The sequence below is a fragment of the Vipera berus genome (assembly GCF_964194415.1).
Source record: "Vipera berus genome assembly, chromosome: 1".
Classification (NCBI taxonomy): domain Eukaryota; kingdom Metazoa; phylum Chordata; class Lepidosauria; order Squamata; family Viperidae; genus Vipera; species Vipera berus.
In genome coordinates, this window is record NC_138202.1 from 313,035,495 (window position 1) to 313,055,206 (window position 19,712).

Below are 19,712 nucleotides of genomic sequence, written 5' to 3' on the forward strand. Positions count from 1 at the left end.
AGAATGTAGTTGGAAAGACCAATGGCTTCTATTGTGAGTGTGCCTTGGGCCCTTATTATACATTCCAAGATTGTCCAAGCTGTAGCCAGAAGTCACATGTGTACCTCCCCCCCCCAAAAAAAAATTGGGTTCAGCCTCATAGCATCTCCAAATTGTAAATTTTAGATTAAGGACAAAACAGAAACATTATTAAATACATGTAATTATATTAAATTGGCTCTATCCCGCTTGTGGACTGTACCTGTACCAGCAGACTGTTCAAAGATTTTAAAAGATGGTATTAATTGCCTTTTATGTAAAAAAAAGCACAAATCATCTTTTATTCTTGTATTTCATCCCCTTTTCATTTACACACACATGTGCACACACACACACACACACACACACACACACACAGAGCCAACTGAGGACAACACAACACATCTAATAAAATGTGCTGTAAGTTACAGAAAAACTGTAAGGTTGTACAAAGATTTTTTTTAAACTGAGGAATATTAGAAGTGATAAAGTAGTGCCATCTAGTGGAATATTCAGTGCATTTAGTATATACTCTAAAGGGTTCACTTCAATTATTTTTCAAATTATCAAGTTTGAAAGAGGTCATGTTTGATTATCTCGGCTGCAAGATATTTAAAATCAAAGTTGCTGCATTAAAATTTTACTAGTTTGCCTTTTGTAAATGTCACTTTGCAATTGCTTTGATTTTCTAGGATATTTGTAGTTATGTGCACACTTACAGACATTTAATTTAGTGTGATACCAATGTACAGTGCTTCTATCATTCTATAATTCCCAGTACAATTAATAAAATGATGAATGAGAATGGAAACCATCTTATATATCAAAGATCAGTATAAAATTAACTGTTATTAAAACTGGCATTTTACTGACCCAGTCTGTTCCTGCAGTCAGTACAGACAGGCTATGTCAAAATAATGAAATTATAGCATGCAGAGCAAAAGTTCATATATGAAGTTCAATGGCAAGAATGAAATTGGATTTTGATTCTTCTTTATATATTCTTCATTCCTAAGTAGAAACATGAATGCATCAGCAGCCTGACTGAGGAACTGAAAGGACATTGCAACTCAAAATAAATTTTGGTCTAAATAAATATGAACATATATATATATATGAATATCATATCTCACAAAATGTCTTATGAGAATATCATATCTCAATATATCTATGCCGCTTTCTTTCTCTCTAAGTTAAATCTGTCCATCTAGTCTAGTCCCCACTCCACAAGGAGTCAGCCAGTGAAAGCTGCCTTCCTTATATAGATGAGAAGAGCAAGAAGCAGGAGAATGACCAGTTAGGTCTTGCAGTGGCAATAGTGATTGAGCCTCAGGGGGGCCATGTTGCCAACTCACTGCAATCTGGTATGGAATTTGTGACGTGAGCTTAAAGAACAGATGGGAACAGCACAGGAGACAAGCAGCTTAGGCTGCGGTGCAAAATTGCTCAGAGTCTGAGAAAATGGCCATATATATTGTGAAAATTAAACAAATCTCCATTAAATTGAGATTTTTCTCTTTGAGAGTTTGAAAGAAGCCTCCATACAAATATGTTTGCTCAACCCATTTCATAATTAAACCTTCAAATAAAGACCTCCTTTGGCTCATTCTACTTCTGGAACACTAGAATCCACATTGTGTTCTAGTGCAGACATGTCAAACACAAGGCCCGGGGGCCAGATCTGGCCCACGAAGTGGTTTCATGTGGCCCGCGAAGCCATCCTGGAAACAATGAGGGAACGGCCCCCACTGCCTTGGCTCTGGCCCAGAGACCCTCCTTCTGCCAGAGACCCTCAGATCTGTCCCACTCCTGCCCAGGCCCCCATAGGCAGCCTTGATGCGAACGATGTAGAGCTGGCCATGCCCACCCAGTAGGCCATATGCACTCTAGCCACGCCCACCCAGTAGGCCACGCCCACCCTGGCCATACCCACCCAGCCCCCTGATGCAGCCCTCAATGAAATTGAGTTTGACACCCCTGTTCTAGTGGAATAACACCATTCTGCAGTTTTCCAGAATACTGAGTTACTTATAAGTTAATAAAGACAGGATAAAATTCTAATAAGCAAACAAACAAACTCTATTACCAGAACCCATTTCATGGACATCTCCGAATGCCCTTGCTCTCTGATGGTAAATCTTTATCTGCTTCCTAAAAAGTGACCATTTATGCTGTTTGTTTTGTAGCTGTTGTTAAACATTTTTCTAGCAATTCTTGATGACTATAATCCCCTCCATAGTGTACAATGTTTGCTGCTAGTTCACCATTGGTTTCTATGTTGTGAAATTGGATATTTTCTTATGGAATAGTATATTTATGGACTTTATTTTATGGAACTGGAGCTTTGCTCCAAATGTAGATGAAAAAGATAAATACTGTAAGGTTTATTTTTGAATACACGTATAAAGGATTAGACTTAAGATTAGCTGTTTACAATCCAATCTTAAGTTTATGAAAGAGAGCAAACTAACTTTTCTGCCCGTGTAACCTTTAGAGGGCAAATGATTAGGAAATACAAGGAATTGAAATACGGAAATGAAAGCAACGATAGGCTGTTTGAAATAAGAAACCTGGTTCCCGACGGGCACCTTAGGATGCTTTTCGGAAGGCAGACCACCATCAAAGCATCAGGTTAAAAGAGAGGCGGGGCGCGGAGAGCCAATCCGAACGATCTCTACCTGTTTCTCGCGCTGCCCTAAACCGCCGTTAATTGTGGTCGCCTAGCAACTGCAGAAGCAACCGTTGCGCGGCGCGTCCAGCACGTAGTCACAGGAGCCAATCGAAAACCGGACGGTGAGAGTTGGGCGGAGCCGCCAAGCCAGACCAATCGGCTGCAGGCGCGGCGCGTTTTAAACAGCTTCCGTGGCGAAACGGCGTGTTTACTGTTTAAGGGTCTGTCGAACATTGGAGGCGGCGAGGATGCCGAGCCGCCCCGAGGATTACGAAGTACTCCTCACCATCGGTGCCGGTTCATACGGCAGATGCCAGAAGGTGCGGCGGAGGGCGGACGGCAAGGTGAGCGGAGATACCCTCGGGCAACGGTCCCCTGGCACTTGGCGTTGCTTGCCCGCACGCCGGGTGCACCTAAGCTCCGCGGAGCCTCTTCTTCCGCCCCTCCTGCGCGGGGAAGGTCAGTCCTCGTAATCCGTTGCACGGCGCAAGGATCCCATGTCCGTTCTCCCTGAAGCCTGGAGACTCCTTGAGAGGCGGGCGTCGGGCTCTGCGCTTGTGGTTACCTTAAGTACGGTGCGGTTGCAGAACTGCGCGATATGCGAAGCTACGGCATAGGTTTTCAGTTCACACATTATTCTAGGCTAAAATGTAATTGGCTAGTTTGTGATTCAATGTATTAACTCCAGCAGCCATTTGAGGAGAGGTTGAGACAGCCAGAAACGCTACCTCGCTAGCTAGTCCGCAGGTGGTTTTAGTTGCTCACCTGGAAGCCTGACAACTCCCGAAGCCTTGCAACTCGTAAAGTGAAGCAATTTTGAAATTGGCCTTGCACAAAGAGAAGAACAACTCCCAAAATTTTTCGGGAAGTTGAATTTGCTTTTATATTTTAATTAACAATATGGTGATGTATAGGTAGGTGGGTTTTTTTAAAATCACATTCAATCAACATGAATTCTGGGTTCTAATGCTTTTGGCCTGGGATACATGTTCTGAAGTGCTAAAGCCACATGCACTTCCAGAAGCTATCCTTAAATGTACCCATAGAGTTCCTTTGATAATTACAATTAAATTGGATTTTTGGAAGTTTTAATGGGCCAGGATATGTGTGCTAAGAAAATATTTCCCATATTAGTCTGGCCATGGCCATACTTAAAAATTGGATTTTACTGCTGGACAGCCTACATGTTTTATATAATAGGAATATGGTCTTGTGACTAGCAAGGTTTGCCTTAGTAATTCTGCAATAAACACATTAAAACAAAATAAATCTGATGGCCTTTCAGAAGACATTTAAAATATTTACAATCTAGATGTAGGTCTTTAATGTTGTACACTCCTGGAGTGTGAGTTGGGCAGCCATATAAATCTAGTAAATCTATTTAGTGCATCTATTTCAATAGACAACCAATGCCCTGTTGTGTTATGGGTTTGGAGATAATTATTTACGTAAGCAGAGAAACAAGAGTGGCCAAAGACAGATAAAGCAGTAGGAGCAGGAATGATTTCTGATTTCCTGCTGGCTTTTCCATTGAGTATCCTAGTGGGAACCTGATCATAGCAGTAGCCACTACCATTGAGGCAGCCACAACTTCCCCAAATGTCATTCTCTTGGGAGTCATGGGATCTGGATTTTGAATGCATTCTTTAAATTAGCCTATTTGAGGTACCTTGGTTCAAAAATTGCTACCCTACATACACTGTTTTGCCCACTTAAAGGTAAAGAGTTTAAACAGTATAAAGATGCTGTCAGGAAGTCATTGCTATGTGAGGGTTTTTATGGAATGTTAGTTATTCTATATTTGGATGGTTTTGGTTATATATAAAGCAGTAAATCTGGTGAAATCGACAATACAGAAATAAACTAAATCGTATGATCATGTTTTAAAAGGTCATCCATTGTACCCCTTACCCGCCTGATGCTCTTAGGAATAGGATGGCTTTTACAACCTTCCTAAAAGTTAATAGTGTGGTTGTGGGTATTATGGACCTGTTTACTTAAAAGCTTCATTTTTATTTGTGAATTTTCACCCAAGTAGTCTTTTACTGATCTCCCCCTCCAGTTGTTCAATGTAATACTTGAGGATAGATCTGCTAAGGTCTCTTTGTTCATTGACAAGAGTATCTGCTTGGTGAGTGAAACTGAGCAGACTGAAAACCCCAAAACCTATTGGTTCTTGGGGTTATCCTAAATTGTTCAGAAAGCATGGGCTTTGGGGAGTATAGTTTAAGAAATGTTGCTTTGAAATCTCACTCCGTTTAGGATGCTTTGTTTCTACTTGGATGTTTGTGGCACAAACAGGCTTAGGATATTTGTGACTAGTTTGGGAAACACTAGTGTTTTATTGTTTTGCTTATAAATCATGCTGCACTCTAATGCTTATAATCTTAAACTGCAGTAAATTATTGGGTGTTAGATATCTAGATGACATAGTTACTATAAATATAATTTTATTAAATCTGTGCTTTGAGTGCCCTCTTTAAAACTAATGGAAGTTAAGAATGCATGGTTTTATTTGCTATCTGAATATTCTCTGAAAAACTGCAAACTATCAAAAACACACATATATACCATGATCAGTACTTTTATTGGGAAATATAAAGTAGTAGTTGAGGCAATCTTATACATTTATACTCTGGACCTAAATACTACTGCCTTTTGACTATATACGCTATGATTATATTCTAAATAAGAGCCTTGGTGGAGCAGTGGGCTAATGCCTCCTTAAGTAACACCGGCTGCCTGCAATTAGTGCAGGTTCGAGTCCCACCAGGCTCAAGGTTGACTCAGCCTTCCATCCTTCCGAGGTAGGTAAAATGAGGACCCAGATTGTTGGGGGCAATAAGCTGACTTTGTAATAATGCCGCTTGGGGTGTGTGTGAAAGCCCTAATAAGCAGGCATATACATAGAATGAAGGCTACTGCTAAGCTTGTAAGCCGCCCTGAGTCTTCGGAGAAGGGCGGGATATAAATGGAATTAAAATAAATAAATAAAAATAAATTATATGTTTTTAAACCCTTACTAAGGTCTATTGTTCTCCTTAATTACATAGCTTCAGTGGGATATAGTGGAAGGCCTTGCTATCTGCTTCTCCTTGGATCATTATGGCATAAAAGTGTTTGTTATCCTTATTCCTGATTAGAACTGACAGAATTTACAGCCTCCTACCAGAGGCAGTATATTCCTATATTTAACAAGGCAAGACTCTTTATGAGGGAAAGCCTGGATTGTACTCCTAAAATACCAATACCAAATATCTCTCGATATTATAAAAATGGAGGGTTAGGATGTTCGTTTCAAGTGAGGCATGAGATACAGTTTCCTAATTCTTGGCTTAATTTTTTTTTTTTTAGTCTACTGGGCTTCACTCCAAATGACTGTGCTATTTAATCATTTTTTTAAATATATATTTTCATAGTTTAGAAATGGCTTATTTGTCTTCTTTCAGGTTTTAGTCTGGAAAGAGCTGGACTATGGATCCATGACAGAATCTGAAAAACAAATGCTTGTTTCTGAAGTGAACTTACTTCGTGAATTGAAACATCCAAATATTGTTCGTTATTATGATCGTATAATTGACAGGACAAATACGACACTTTATATTTTGATGGAATATTGTGAAGGTGGAGACTTGGCTACGTTAATTGCAAAATGTACAAAAGAAAGGCACGTAAAAACTCTGGATTATTTGGAATGTTATGTTGGTTCTAGAATGTATGTTGGAATTAATCATCATCATTTAGAGCCCTTCTGCATATCAGACGTCTTTCTAACCCTTCTTATTGTAGCATATATACAGTTAGTCCTTGACTTATGACCACAATTGAGCCCAAAATTTGTGTTGCTAAGTGAGACATTCAAGTGAATTTTGCCCCATTTAATGACCTTTCCTGACACAGTTGTTAAGTGAATCACTGTAGTTAAGTTGGTAACACGGTTGTAAAGTGAATCTGGCCTCCCCATTGACTTTGCTTGTCAGAAGGTCATATGACCTTGGGACATTGCAACCATCATAAATATGAGTCAGTTGGGAAGCAGCTGAATTTTGATCACATGACCACAGGCATGCTGCAACGGTTGTAAATATGAATAACGATCATAGATTATTTTTTAATGCCATTGTAACTTTGAATGGTCATTAAATGAACTGTTGTAAAACAAGGACTACCTGTACTTAAGACTGAGTTATATTGTTTACTGATATCTTCCTTGTATCTTTTTTTTGCAACTCTTCTGTGGTTTATAATAACCAAAATTAAAATAGCTAATTAAAGTTATTTAACAATAAGCAGTGTTGAATTCCTGTGCAGCCCCCCTTCTCCAATGACTATTAGAAAGCAGCTCTGTCGAGATTAAAATTAAGTCCATGGAAAAATGAGATATAAAAAGATTCCACTTAAAACAGGGGTCCCCAACCCCCAATCTGCGACCCAATACTAGACTGTGGCCCGTTTGGAACCATGGCACGGAAGTGGGTGAACACGTGTGCGCACTCAGCTCAATTTATGCAAGTGGCAGGTGCACTCGCCTGCTTGCGCAAATGGAGCTGCGTGCATTTGCTTGCCCACCACTCATGCAGAACCATCCCTTTCCCCCCCACTCCCCTAGGTCTGCAAAGCTGGAAAGATTGGCAACTTAGAAGATTCTGATCACATCACAATATTGTTTGAATGGAGAAGTCCTAATTTTATATCACTCAAAAAAAGACTCATCTGGGAGTACTCTAATTTATTTAAATTATGCATATTGAGAGTAATCAACCACTGAAATTTCAAGAGTTTGAGACAACTTTCATGACAGAATACAAATATTTTTGTAGTGTCATTATTTTTAAATTCATGCACTTGTATTTGGTCTGATTATTTTTTATAATATGGCAGGATATGTTTAAATTCAAATATTGGTTCCTAAAACTTTTGGCTTATAAAATAATTTATAAGTTAAGCAATTATTTCTGTAGTTCTCTATTTGAAGTATTTTACCCAATTCTTTGCTCCTACCTCCACATACTTTGACTTAAATTTACACACAGGTTAATAGAGGACGCAAAACAAAACTTAAATACAAGTTTACATTTACAAAATTTAAAATATATATATATTTATACCAGCCAGTAATGATATCTGGCTCTATTATGCAACATGTCTTTCAGTGTTTTAAAGTAAAATACAAATCGAAATCCTTTTGACCTTGCATCTTTCCTTTAAATCTGAACTAATGTAAGATGACATTGAAAATCATCAGCATAATCTTCAAACAACAGTCCCAAAAAAGGGGCAGTGAGGATACATAATAGCGTATGGACAGAATAGATAAAAGTTTGTTAATAATCCACAATTTTGTATGCTGGGGCAAATGTCCTGATCCTCAAGCAAAGAGGACTCCAAGAAATCTCTTTGTGTGAAAGTTGAAAAAGGTAAAAATGGATCTTCCCCAACAGACAATTATTTTCTTTCCAAACTTTTCTGTTTAAAAGAAGATTCCAAACAGATAGTCAGATTTAGCTTGTATTCACATTTCTGAGAGAAACATCTCTACAACTGAGAAAAGTCTGTTTCTTGAATTTGGGTGAGAGTTGGGGATTTTTTTTCCTTTACAACTAGATTTAGATAATAAAATAGATTCTTGCTGTATCTTATCTTACATAAATCTTGCAAACCTTTACCTCTGAAGTATTTACAAGAGATTAGGAAGGGGGAGATAGAATTCCTGTTGAACTGTTTAGAGAAGATTAGTAACTACAAGAATTTATTCTGTCCTTGTCTGGTACAAATAAAAAAATAAGGAATGAATAATGCAAAATGTGAAAAAAATCAGAATTAGAAGTCAGAATACAAGAGAACAAGAAGTTAATCAAACCAATATTTATTAAAAATAATTTTCAAAAAGGCTTGTAAACACCAGAAAATGGAGTCCTGTGAAACTATTCCTTATACTGTATTCAGAATGCAAATTCACTGCATTCCTTTAGGATTAAAGAGCCAGTTTTGCCCATTTTCAGTGTTTTGTTTTATATGAATTAGTATAAATTTTACATTTCTTCTGGGAGCAATTAAAAGAGTATGTGGGAGGATTATATGCAAAACAATAAAATTTATTTTTTGGCTCAGGACTTAAGCTATTCAGGTAAAAAGTCTCTCAACTTTAAAGAGCCTGTAAAGCAGGAGTGTCAAACTGCCGGCCTACCGGCTGGATGTATCATAATGAAACCGCGCCCATCGCGATATGTCATGACACGTCACGTGATGTTGTGAGTTTGACACCCCTGCTCTAAAGTATCTTATTCTTAAATCACATTCTACAGTATACCACTTTGAGAATTGATTTAATGAAAAAAGTTTAGTCTAAAAGTGCTTAAAACAACCTTTTCCTCTTTCAAAAGACATTATCTAGATGAAGCCTTTGTTCTGCGAGTCCTTACTCAATTAACTTTGGCCCTGAAAGAGTGCCACAGGCGGAGTGATGGTGGTCACACTGTGCTCCACCGAGACTTGAAGCCAGCAAATATTTTCCTTGATGGGAAGAAAAATGTGAAGCTTGGTGACTTTGGCCTGGCTAGAATACTTCATCATGATACCAGTTTTGCAAAAACATTCGTTGGTACACCGTATTATATGTCTCCGGTAAGTGTCCTTCAAACTTTGTCAGATTAGTTTGGTTCTACTTTAGTATGGTCAATTTATAATAAATTGAAAGGTAATGAGTGACTGAAGAGAGTGTTTTTTTGGAATTTCAAATCTGCTTTTGTGCTGGTATAATCCAGGTTTAGGGTAAATATGGTGCCGGAGATGCTTCTACAGTGTAATTATTAACAAACTGAATCAACACTATATTAATGGAGCATGAAATGATATCTACATTGCGTCTGATTGTACTTGAAGCATTCCCACTGACATTCGTAGGGCTTCAGTTAATCATTTACTAAGTTTTATTCTTTCCTGATCTAGAATTCTCTCAGATGTATTGATAGCAAAATCTGTGAACTGATTTCTTAGCAAGCAAAGCCATGCTGGTAGATAATTCCAGAAGATATACGCTGGGTTTACTCAGTGTACAAAGCCATATTATTCTGGTTTGTTTCATATAGCATTGTGGTTTATTCAAACTATGACTTAGCATGTTGTGTGGACCTATCCACAAAACCTATGTGGACAGTGCTATTTCGAAAAAGACTAGGTTGGGAAGGCTATCCACTGTTAAGGATTGCTTACAGCTAAATCAGTGGTCCCCAACCTTTTTGGTTTTGTGGACTGGGAGTGGCAGTGGCGGCAGTTGCGGGGGGGGAGGATGGTTTCACATGCTCGCTCATCACTTGCACAAATTGAGCTTTGCGCGCTTGCCCCTGCTTATGTGGCCCAGTTCCCAACAGACATGGGGTTGGGGAACCTTGAGCTAAACAGTTCTCCAAACTACACGCTACTAAGTAATCGATTTCCTAGAACAGTGTTCCCTCTAATTTACCATTTTATTGCCATGCAATTATTTATATTTTAATAACATTTTATCTCATTTTAGGAGCAAATAAATCGCATGTCCTATAATGAAAAATCTGACATCTGGTCTCTAGGCTGTTTGCTATATGAGTTATGTGCATTGTTGTAAGTACAGTACCGCAAATGTTTTTAAGCATGTATTTGAGAATACTATTGAGCAGCTGTTCAATATAGCTACAACCTTCCTATCAAGCAATAGGACTTAATATTTTACAACACAGTTATTTAGAAATATTAGAAGTTTAATAGTGACCATTTTGTAGATTTAAAGCTGAAAATCATGCCATTCACTTTTCCTAGACCTCCATTTACAGCTTTTAATCAGAAAGAGCTAGCAGAAAAGATAAGGGAAGGAAAGTTCAGACGAATTCCATACCGCTATTCGGAACAGCTGAATGAACTCATCACAAAGATGCTAAACCTGAAGGTAAGATGACTTCTGGAAAAAAAGGAAAGGAACTATATGTGGAAAATTTTCTAGACCTAATGTCCCACTTTTAATTCCCCACTCCTTTGCGCTATCTCACTAAAAGGTGCTCCTGAGAAGGAAGTGCATTTGTATGAGTGCCAATGTAACTAAGTGCCAATAGTGAAATTAAATCCAGGTGTGTGTGTATGTATGTGTATATGTATACATATATGTGTATATATCTGTCTACACCTGTGTAATCTTTAACATTTTTAAAAAGAACTTTTCTGTAAGCTAAATATGCATTTTTCTGATTTCAAGGATTATTGCCGGCCTTCAGTTGAAGAAATTCTACATAATCCATTGATAGTTGATTTGGTATCTGAGGAGCAAGTGAAAATTTTGGAGAGGAAAGGGCGACGATCAGAACAGGATAAAGTAGAAAGACGTTCAGGAACACCAACCAATGAATTAAAACTGAAAGAACAACAGCTGCAAGAGAAAGAGAAAGCTATAAAGGAAAGGGAACACAGACTAGAACGTAAGTGAATTAATGTATATGGTATTACAGGGATTCCTTCCCTGGCTACTATGAGTTTAATCATCAGAACAAATGATTCTTTGTCAGGCCTAAAGTGAAAATAGAGATTTGAAGTAAAGGACAGAACACAGTGACAATGAATAAAATAACATGGCATTTCAGAACACTTATAATTTGACTTCTAGTGTTCTGAAGTAGTCCACTGATACTTTCTGACAACAATCAAATTCTAAACATCCACAATGTTTACGTTTTATTTTACGTTTTATTTAATTTGCTAATGTGATTATTGTAGTCTAAGGATTCAAATGATGACTGAACTGTTTAATAAGGTAATGCATTAAGTGTTGGATAACACAAGGTTGAAACCTACTCTCCCATGAAAATTGAGTGATTTTGAGTCTTTCAGTTCAAGGTACCTTAGAGGGCTGTTTATAGAAGAATTGGAGGCTAGTGTGCTATGCATAGTGCCTTGAGCAAAGACAATATGTTTTTAATAAATAAGACAATGCAAAGCTTACATCTGAACTTTAGATATTGCCTCTACCAATATCTGGATTTCACAAAGTATTTAAATTGCATGTAGTTTTTTCATAGAATAAAGTTATTACAGATAGTCCTTGACTTATGATTGAGCCCAACATTTCTGTTGCTAAGTGAAATAGTTAAGTGAATTTTGCCCGATTTTATGACCTTACTTGCCACAGATGATAAGTGAATTTATGCAGTTGTTAAGTGAATCTGACTTCCTCATTGACTTTGCTAGTTAGAAGGTTGCAAAAGGTGATCACATGACCCTAGAATATTGCAGCCGCCATAAATATGAGTCAATTGTGAAGTGTCTGAATTTTGATCACATGAACACGGAGATGCTGCACTGTTTATAACTGCGAAAAGCAGTCATAAGTAATTTTTTCAGTGATGTTGTAACTTTGAATAGTCACTAAATGAACTGTTGTAAGTTGAGGACTACCTGTGTTATTGCAATAAAGAAATGTCATATGTCTCTTTGTCAAATAAATGCCCAGTTAATTGCAATCTTATAAACATACTTTTCTTTTTGTTCTAGAGAGAGAACGAGAATTGTGTGTTCGGGAGAGACTAGCAGAGGACAAATTGTCTAGGTCTGTTCTTAAATGTTTGAAATGTTTTAGTTTGCTACAATAAGTTTTTTTTTAAAAAATGTTCTGGCATAGGTTTTTGTGACTGGATTTTTATTGGAAACATACTTTGGCTGGGAAAGGATACAGAGCTAGACATTTGTGATATAACAATATTTGCTAGTCTTCAAAATGCTGTAGATTAATGAGGGAATTAATTTAGAAATCATTTTAATATAAGCTTTGTTCTAATCAACTCCTTTTTGTAGGGCTGAGAATTTGATGAAGAATTACAACTTATTCAAGGAACATAGATTCTTCCTGCCAGCCACTTGCCCAGGTAGGAGAAGATACAGGAAGCTCCAACTGGATTACTAATCAGGGATACAGAAACTCCTATCATTATCTTTCTTCTATCTCTATGGCTGGTATCAGCCTTCTGGAATTGTGATAATCCCAGAATATTATAAAATGCTTTACTGTTGAATTATGTAGAAAAGCGAGACCTCCTCCTATACTGAACACATGGCTCTCTGGTTCCTAAAGATCTGAAATTCTAAGCATAGGAAACAACAAAAGATGCTTCAAGAGTTGTGAAACCAAAAATTCGGGTTTCAGTAATGGCCCTTCACAAATCATGAAGTATGCATGCTTCAGGATTGTAAGAAGCTTTCCGTATATGGAAAATTATGACTTCTACTAAACCTTTCAAAATTACTGCAAGTTGTGATTGTTTTGTGTATTTGATCAGAAACAGACAAAATATATATTCATAAAAGAAACAACCTCTGTTTCTATTTTTAATGTGAAAGTTGGCTGTTGCTCCTGGCATATCGTTACTAAATTTGGGTGACATTGTGTAAATATAAGCTATTCAATTCACCCTCTCTTGTATCTTATCAGATTGTTCTTTATTTTTATATGTTTTAGTCTTGACTTTCTTGAATTGTGAAATTAGTCCTTAATAAAATATATTTTTCTACTTTGTAAATAAGAAATTGAGATTTCTGTAAGATAATGAAATATTTCAGTGGTGTTGATTTTAAAAATTAGGTCTTCATTCTTAAAAGTATTAAGGTTTACTATTATTATGGATGCCACTATATTCCTGTGTAGCTGATTTCAAAATAATGCACTTTGGCTGGTTTTCAGACTGGATTACAAGAAATTATTGCATTCTTGCAAATTCTTCTGTACTTGAAAAGGTGTTTCCCACAAAGTATTTGGGGCTGCCATTGAAAAACACCACTTTGATCATATACAGCTTCAAAGCTTGTCTAGCTAATGAAAACTTTTTTGGTTTTAAAATAGACCATTGTAAATAAAAGGCTTAGTTGTCCAGGAGTTAAACACATTCCATTTTTAAAAATTTGATGTAGAAACAGTGGTCTCTTCAATATCAATTGCCCCTAATTCACTTGAACAATAACAGAACATGGTGCTGTATTAGAACAATTTTACAAGAGGGACTATCCTGTTTTCACACTAAATGAAACTTAAACTAACAATAGCTAACATTAAGCAAGGCACTTTAAATGTACCCCAGTAGACTTCAACAAATTTATTGCCAGAAAATATAGTTACCCCAAAAATGCTTATTCAATAATAGCAGTAATAAAGATATTTAAACAATGGTTCTGGGTGACATACAAATAATGATAATGATGGCTCCTGTCACTGAGCAATCATTTTTCTTGACAATGTAGCTCTTACATATGGTATCATTTAATTCCATTACAAATCACAACCAAATACTTATTGTAAAGTTATTTATTTCTTTAAGAGGCAGGGTTTTCTGAATCTGCTATCAGGTTTTGATTAAAATGTCAGATAGATAACGTCTATGTTACCAAAAATTTATGAGGGGGCTGTGCTGAATCATACTAATGACCTCTTTACAGTTTTATCTCTGTAGTTATCAACCAGATATTTTGAGAAGTCCACTGAGTGGTATATTCTCTCCTATACTTTTAGTAATTTATACATACCCAAGATAATGGGGCCTAATTTCTAGTTTTTCTATGTATTATACAAAGAAGTTTTTCCTTCTGCTTACACTGAGCGTAAACACTGCTTGAAGCAGAGCTGCAAATATACTCAACTATTCAACTATATAGTAAAGAAAAATCTAAAAAAGAAAAGCCAACACTGCTTAATTTTGTATTTTGGATGATATGTATTCTGTAAGCTTAAGGACTATGGTTGTATTCTCTGATAACCCACATCTATAGCATTTTTTCACAACAACATTTATATTTTTCTATGCTGGCTGATGCAAGAGGCTGTGCTTATACGAACCTGAAGGCTCTTGACTAGGGACTAAAGAAAGGAACAGATTGAAGAGAGAATCATAAACATTCCCCATTTTACATACTTTTCTGAAATGAAAAAAATTACAAATGCAATAAAATAGAGTGTAGCAAAACTATAAAAAAATCCATGGATACCACTTCAATAAAATTTTACATTGCCATATTTATTATTTAGAATTATGGAAATGTTACTTAACATACAGTAAGCAAGTTTTATTCTACAGGGTAAACATCTGTTAGCAGACCTAATCATCGTCAGGGTGGAATCTGTGATGTCTATCTGTTGGATGGATACTTGGATACAGTTAAAATTAATTTTCTCCTTCTCCCTGAATGCCACTAAGATCTTTAGAGCAGTAGGAGGAACAGTACATTTGTTCAAACAAACATTTGTTTGTTAAATGTTCCCCTAAATATTAAATAGAATTAAGCTTTAGTTCCTTTGTAATATGTTTAGGTTTTGGAGGAAAATAAAACAAACTCTCAGTTAAGAGTCATGATTTGTCCTGTCATTTTACTGATCTTTAGTTAAGTTACATCTGCACCCACAATTCCATTACATATGTTTTAAAGATTATTCCTTCACAGTTTTCTCTACTCAGCTGTTCTAAATATATACGTACATATCTTAAAGCCAATTGTATCTCCTCATGCTTTGGATGTCTGTAATTTTTAACACAATAGGAGAGAAAAACTTCTTGCTTGGAATATATTAACCAGCTATAGTATAATTATTGTGAATTAAACTTAGTTTCCATCCTGCTTAGTTCTTCGTCCTGGCCCTTAGTTCTAGTTCTGAGATAACCACTCGGAGGCCTTTCGTATGAAAAGTTATGTGGTCCTGACCTGTCTGAAAGTAGAAGCACAGAAGATGCGTCTTCTGAGATGAATCTTGGTGGCCTCATTTTTTAATACCTGGTACATTCTGATTAACAAGGCAGTTAAGTGTGGGCTGATTAGCATGACAAAATTGCATTCACAGAATAACTATCAATGGTTAGTCATTGAACTGGAGTGGCATTTTGCAAATCTCAATCTTGTATTCTTTATCTTTTTTTCCTGATGACTTTGACGAAGAAATAGAAGTAATGCTAATCAAATCTGTGTATTGTACACAGAACTAAGTAGCATATTAATACAATAGAAGACTAATAACATTCAGTTTGATCTTGACGGATTAGAAGAATAGATTGTGAATAACAGAATAAACTTAATAGAGACAAATACAACTTTTTGTTATAAAAACATTAAATGTATATGTATAGAATATGACCTAGTACAGGTGAAAAATATGGAAAGTAAATAAGAGCAGCATAATTTGAATACAAATACTTATATATAATAATTATTAGGGTGCATCAACAGAAACAGTGTCCCAATCATAGAAAAGCTGGTTTTGAGTATTATATCCAGTTCTGGGTACTACATTTTAAGATGGAATCAAAAGAATTGAAAAAATGTTCAAAGAAGAACAAGGGTGTTCAGGTTAGGCATATCACGTATGGGCTGCAAAAATCCCAAGGTCAGCCTATTTACAGAAAATAGATCCGTAAGATTCTGTGATGACACTCTCAGCAGACTTTGAGAACACAGGAAGTAGCTAGAGAGGGAAAGGAGGAAACAGCTGTTTCAAAAGGGATTTTGGAGGTGGAGTAGAAGTGCAAGAGAGCAACTTTACCTCAAGGTTAATATCAAGCTCGTGAGGGTGGCAGGCTCAGGAAATGCCATGTTGAGTTCTGAAAAATATTGCTAGCCAAGTAATGGAACAGAATATTAAAGTCTATAAAAGTCCACCCAAACGTATATTTAATTGGGTTGGGTTACTTTCTAATGCTTCACTTGGACTCAAGAATCAATTCTGGACTGGACCATTAGCTCATTTGTCTTGCTCCTCCTTTGCATTCTCATGGTCCCTAGAGCCTTCCATCATCCTACACTTTCTACCGCTATTTCACTCATTTCTCCCTTCAGATCTGAACCAAATAATTTTCCAAGAAAAAAAGATCAGTAGTTTACTGCTCCTTCTCATTATATATTCAATAAGTGATACCAGCAATAACAGGATGATTGGGAGCAAATGTGTCACTTCATATATCCGAAAGAGCTGTTGTGATTGTGTACACAGCCTGTTGGACTTAGATTAGCAAACCAAAGAAACTATAGGGCATAGTCATCTAGATCATCGAAAACTAGGTGTGCCTGACTCCAATTTCCCATGGGGAATAAAAGAGCTATGGGTATGCACATACTCTCTGCTGTCAAGAAGAAAGGAAATAAAATATAGGCATGTCAATTAAAAATATATTGTGACAGTTCATGATTTTTATTTTATTAAACTTATTTTAAAGTATAAAATGTAAATGAAAACGGAAAATGGGGCAGGAAAATAGGAAACAAAAATCTAGGGTAAAGGGACTTCCAACTTGTGGGAATTACCAGTTCATGAATTTAAACACCTATTGTCAGAATAGGTTTCAGAGACTGGTATAGAATTTCAAGAATAAAATAATAATACAAAAAAATAATAAAAGAATAGCATGTGATGAGCATAAGAATCTTACATGATCAAGGATGCTCATACTGTCATTGAAGGAGTTATGTGATTATTCTATGCAAAATGATTTTACATAATTCTACCAATTGTGTTAGCTTTTTCAAGATGAATCTTTTTAGCACTGCTGATTCTTGCCTATATATTATTCTCTTTTTACAAAGAAACAATAATGAAAATAAGAAAGTAAAGCTAAGAAACGAACATAAACGGAACTATGATACTGTTTGCCGTTTGAATATTCTCTAGATATGTTTCAAATGACTTTCAGAGAAAAATCCTGTTCTTCCACAATAAATAGATAGATAGATAGATAGATAGATAGATAGATAGATAGATAGATAGATAGGTAGATAGGTAGATAGGTAGATAGATTAGGCAGACATACATACATACAGACAGATAAATAGATAGAGGATCTCACCATGGCTTTAGAAACTATAAAAAAAATCCCTCAAATTTTCTTTCTTCACAAATACAGTAAGCTATTCCTATTGGATTAAATGGCATGGCCTACCTTTATTTAATATTGCTTGGTATTCCCGTTTGCCATACCATATGTGAATTCTGTGATGTGATATTCTATGATGTTAGATATGAATTCTAATATTTTGCAAATTGTATAGCTAAAGAAATTCATATGAATATTACAAAGGTATATTTTTGTTTATCTTTTTAAGAAGAGGAAGTGTTACCTATCCCTACAACAAGAAAAAAGAAAGTCCAGTTTGGTGATGAAGGTAAAGAAAATGCTCAAGGTGAGGAAAACCTGGAAAATTTTTCCCAATCAAGAGGAAAAAAATGTAACTTGAAGAAGCGTCTTTATGCTGCAAATCTGCGTGCTCAAGCCCTGTGTGAACTGGAGAAACACTACCAATTGAAAAGCCATCAGCTGCTTGGAATGCGTTGAAACAATTCATTTGTGCCTGTACAGAGTAGTGATATTTGGATGGTGTTTTAAAAGTATATTTTTGTAATGGTTGTGATGAAAAGGTCTGTGTAGATAGTTTTAGATGAAAAATAAGCTCTAAAATGTTTTAAGCTAATGATTTGTGAGCATTTCTCTTCTTAGGAATCGTGCACTTTTATGCACTCAATGACACCAAAAAATTACTAATATTTTAACAGAAAAAAATGGTTTAGAAGATGTTTTAGGATTAAGATGAGAGTAATGTAACATTGCTACTATGTATCAAAAGAAAAGACAATTGTAGGATGGGGTTTCCAAATCTGCTTTTTCCATTTTTTTAAAGTATCTTCTTAAATTTAAGTTTTGATATTTTTGTATGTGTAAGTGCCAGTTGGCTGTGTCTGTTTTATCCCCACTAGGCTTTTCAGAGTTGGGATATTACTGAAAGCATGGTTTGAAATAATGATAAATTGCTTAAAGGGAGAAAATATGGTCATCATTTGGTTGGCAGAATTTTGCATATATGCAGCTTGCTTTGTTAAAGCCTGATCTGCTTGGAAAGTTTCATCATCAAGTCTATCTGTCAGATGTTATAGACTGTAACTCCTATAAGCTCCAAACAGATGACCAGTAATTGGAGATTTGAGAAACTGTAACCCCAAGCATTTCAAGATTATTTCTACATATAATAAATGCTGAAAAAAAGAACTGTTAAAGACGTGTCAATGTGAATTTTACATATGTAAAGGAATTATATCTCAAGCTATGCTTCCATGGAAGTTAGAATGTGGATTTCTTCAGGGGTCAGGATGTACAAATTCTGCAACTTGCGATAGAAAGCATCAGTTAAATAGGCTTGTGTGTCTATTTTTCATAGTGCATAATAAATAATATGAAGGCACACTTGATCTAAATTGTTTTGTTTTCTAAATCCAAAAGTCTGATTACTAATAACTTCAAATTTTGCTAGTTGTTTTTCCCCCCTAGTGTCCTAAATATGGTGCCCCTGTCCAATCTCTGTCATGGGTCTACTGAATTCTTGAATTCAGGACTGACTCGTCGCTCTGTTCCACACGACTGTTTCTAGGAAACAAAATGTTCTTGTGACACAGAAAATTGTGTCTGTAAGAAATATCTGTGTTCTTCATTAGATAAAAGTGAGTTAACTTTTGCATCCCTTGCAGCCTGAACCAAAGCTGTGATTACCAGATATGCAAAAATCAGCCATGAGGTGGCAATAAAGAGATACAGAACATAATTTTTTTGCAACCCAGATTTGTCAGCTCAACTGTGCCATATAGATCAGGTCTTCAACCTGTGGGCCACGGCCCAGTATTGGGCCACGGCCTATTGGCCAGTGGGCCGCAGGAATGGCTGGCGAGTATGCTCACATTTGTTCACACCCACCACTTGTGCTAGTGGCCCCGTTTGTACATGCGTGGGAGTGCTAGCGCTGCCACCAGCGTCCTGTTTACGCATGTGTGCAGGCGCTAGCGGCACGTTTGCGGGTACTAGTGTCCTGCTTGCGTGGACATCCAGGCAACAGCGCTGCCATGGGTGCATGCAGTCCACTTGCGCATGCACATGGATGCTGGTGCTACCGTCGTGTGCACGACCATTTGTGCATGTGTACATGCACACACATTTTCTCTGCTCCTCCCTTTCCCACTGGGCCGCCAACCCACAAAGGTTGGGGAACTCTGATC

At 36.6% G+C, this 19,712-nt stretch overlaps 1 protein-coding gene across 2 annotated transcripts; it reads left to right on the top strand.

The window, feature by feature from the left end:
* Positions 1–2,937: 2,937 nt before the first annotated feature.
* On the top strand, positions 2,938–18,046 carry NEK2 (NIMA related kinase 2; the record flags this gene model as incomplete). 2 transcript variants are annotated; one of them, XM_081314284.1, is made up of 9 exons in its annotated part: positions 2,938–3,033; positions 6,139–6,356; positions 9,073–9,313; positions 10,206–10,288; positions 10,484–10,610; positions 10,914–11,133; positions 12,203–12,257; positions 12,503–12,573; positions 17,777–18,046. In XM_081314284.1, the coding sequence occupies 9 exons, from the start codon at positions 2,938–2,940 to the stop codon at positions 18,004–18,006; spliced, it is 1,341 nt and encodes a 446-aa protein (XP_081170410.1). In that variant the 3' UTR covers positions 18,007–18,046. The 2 variants fall into 2 exon arrangements, with proteins under 2 accessions (XP_081170410.1, XP_081170411.1); XM_081314285.1 differs by having other exon boundaries at positions 17,780–18,046.
* Positions 18,047–19,712: the final 1,666 nt, after the last annotated feature.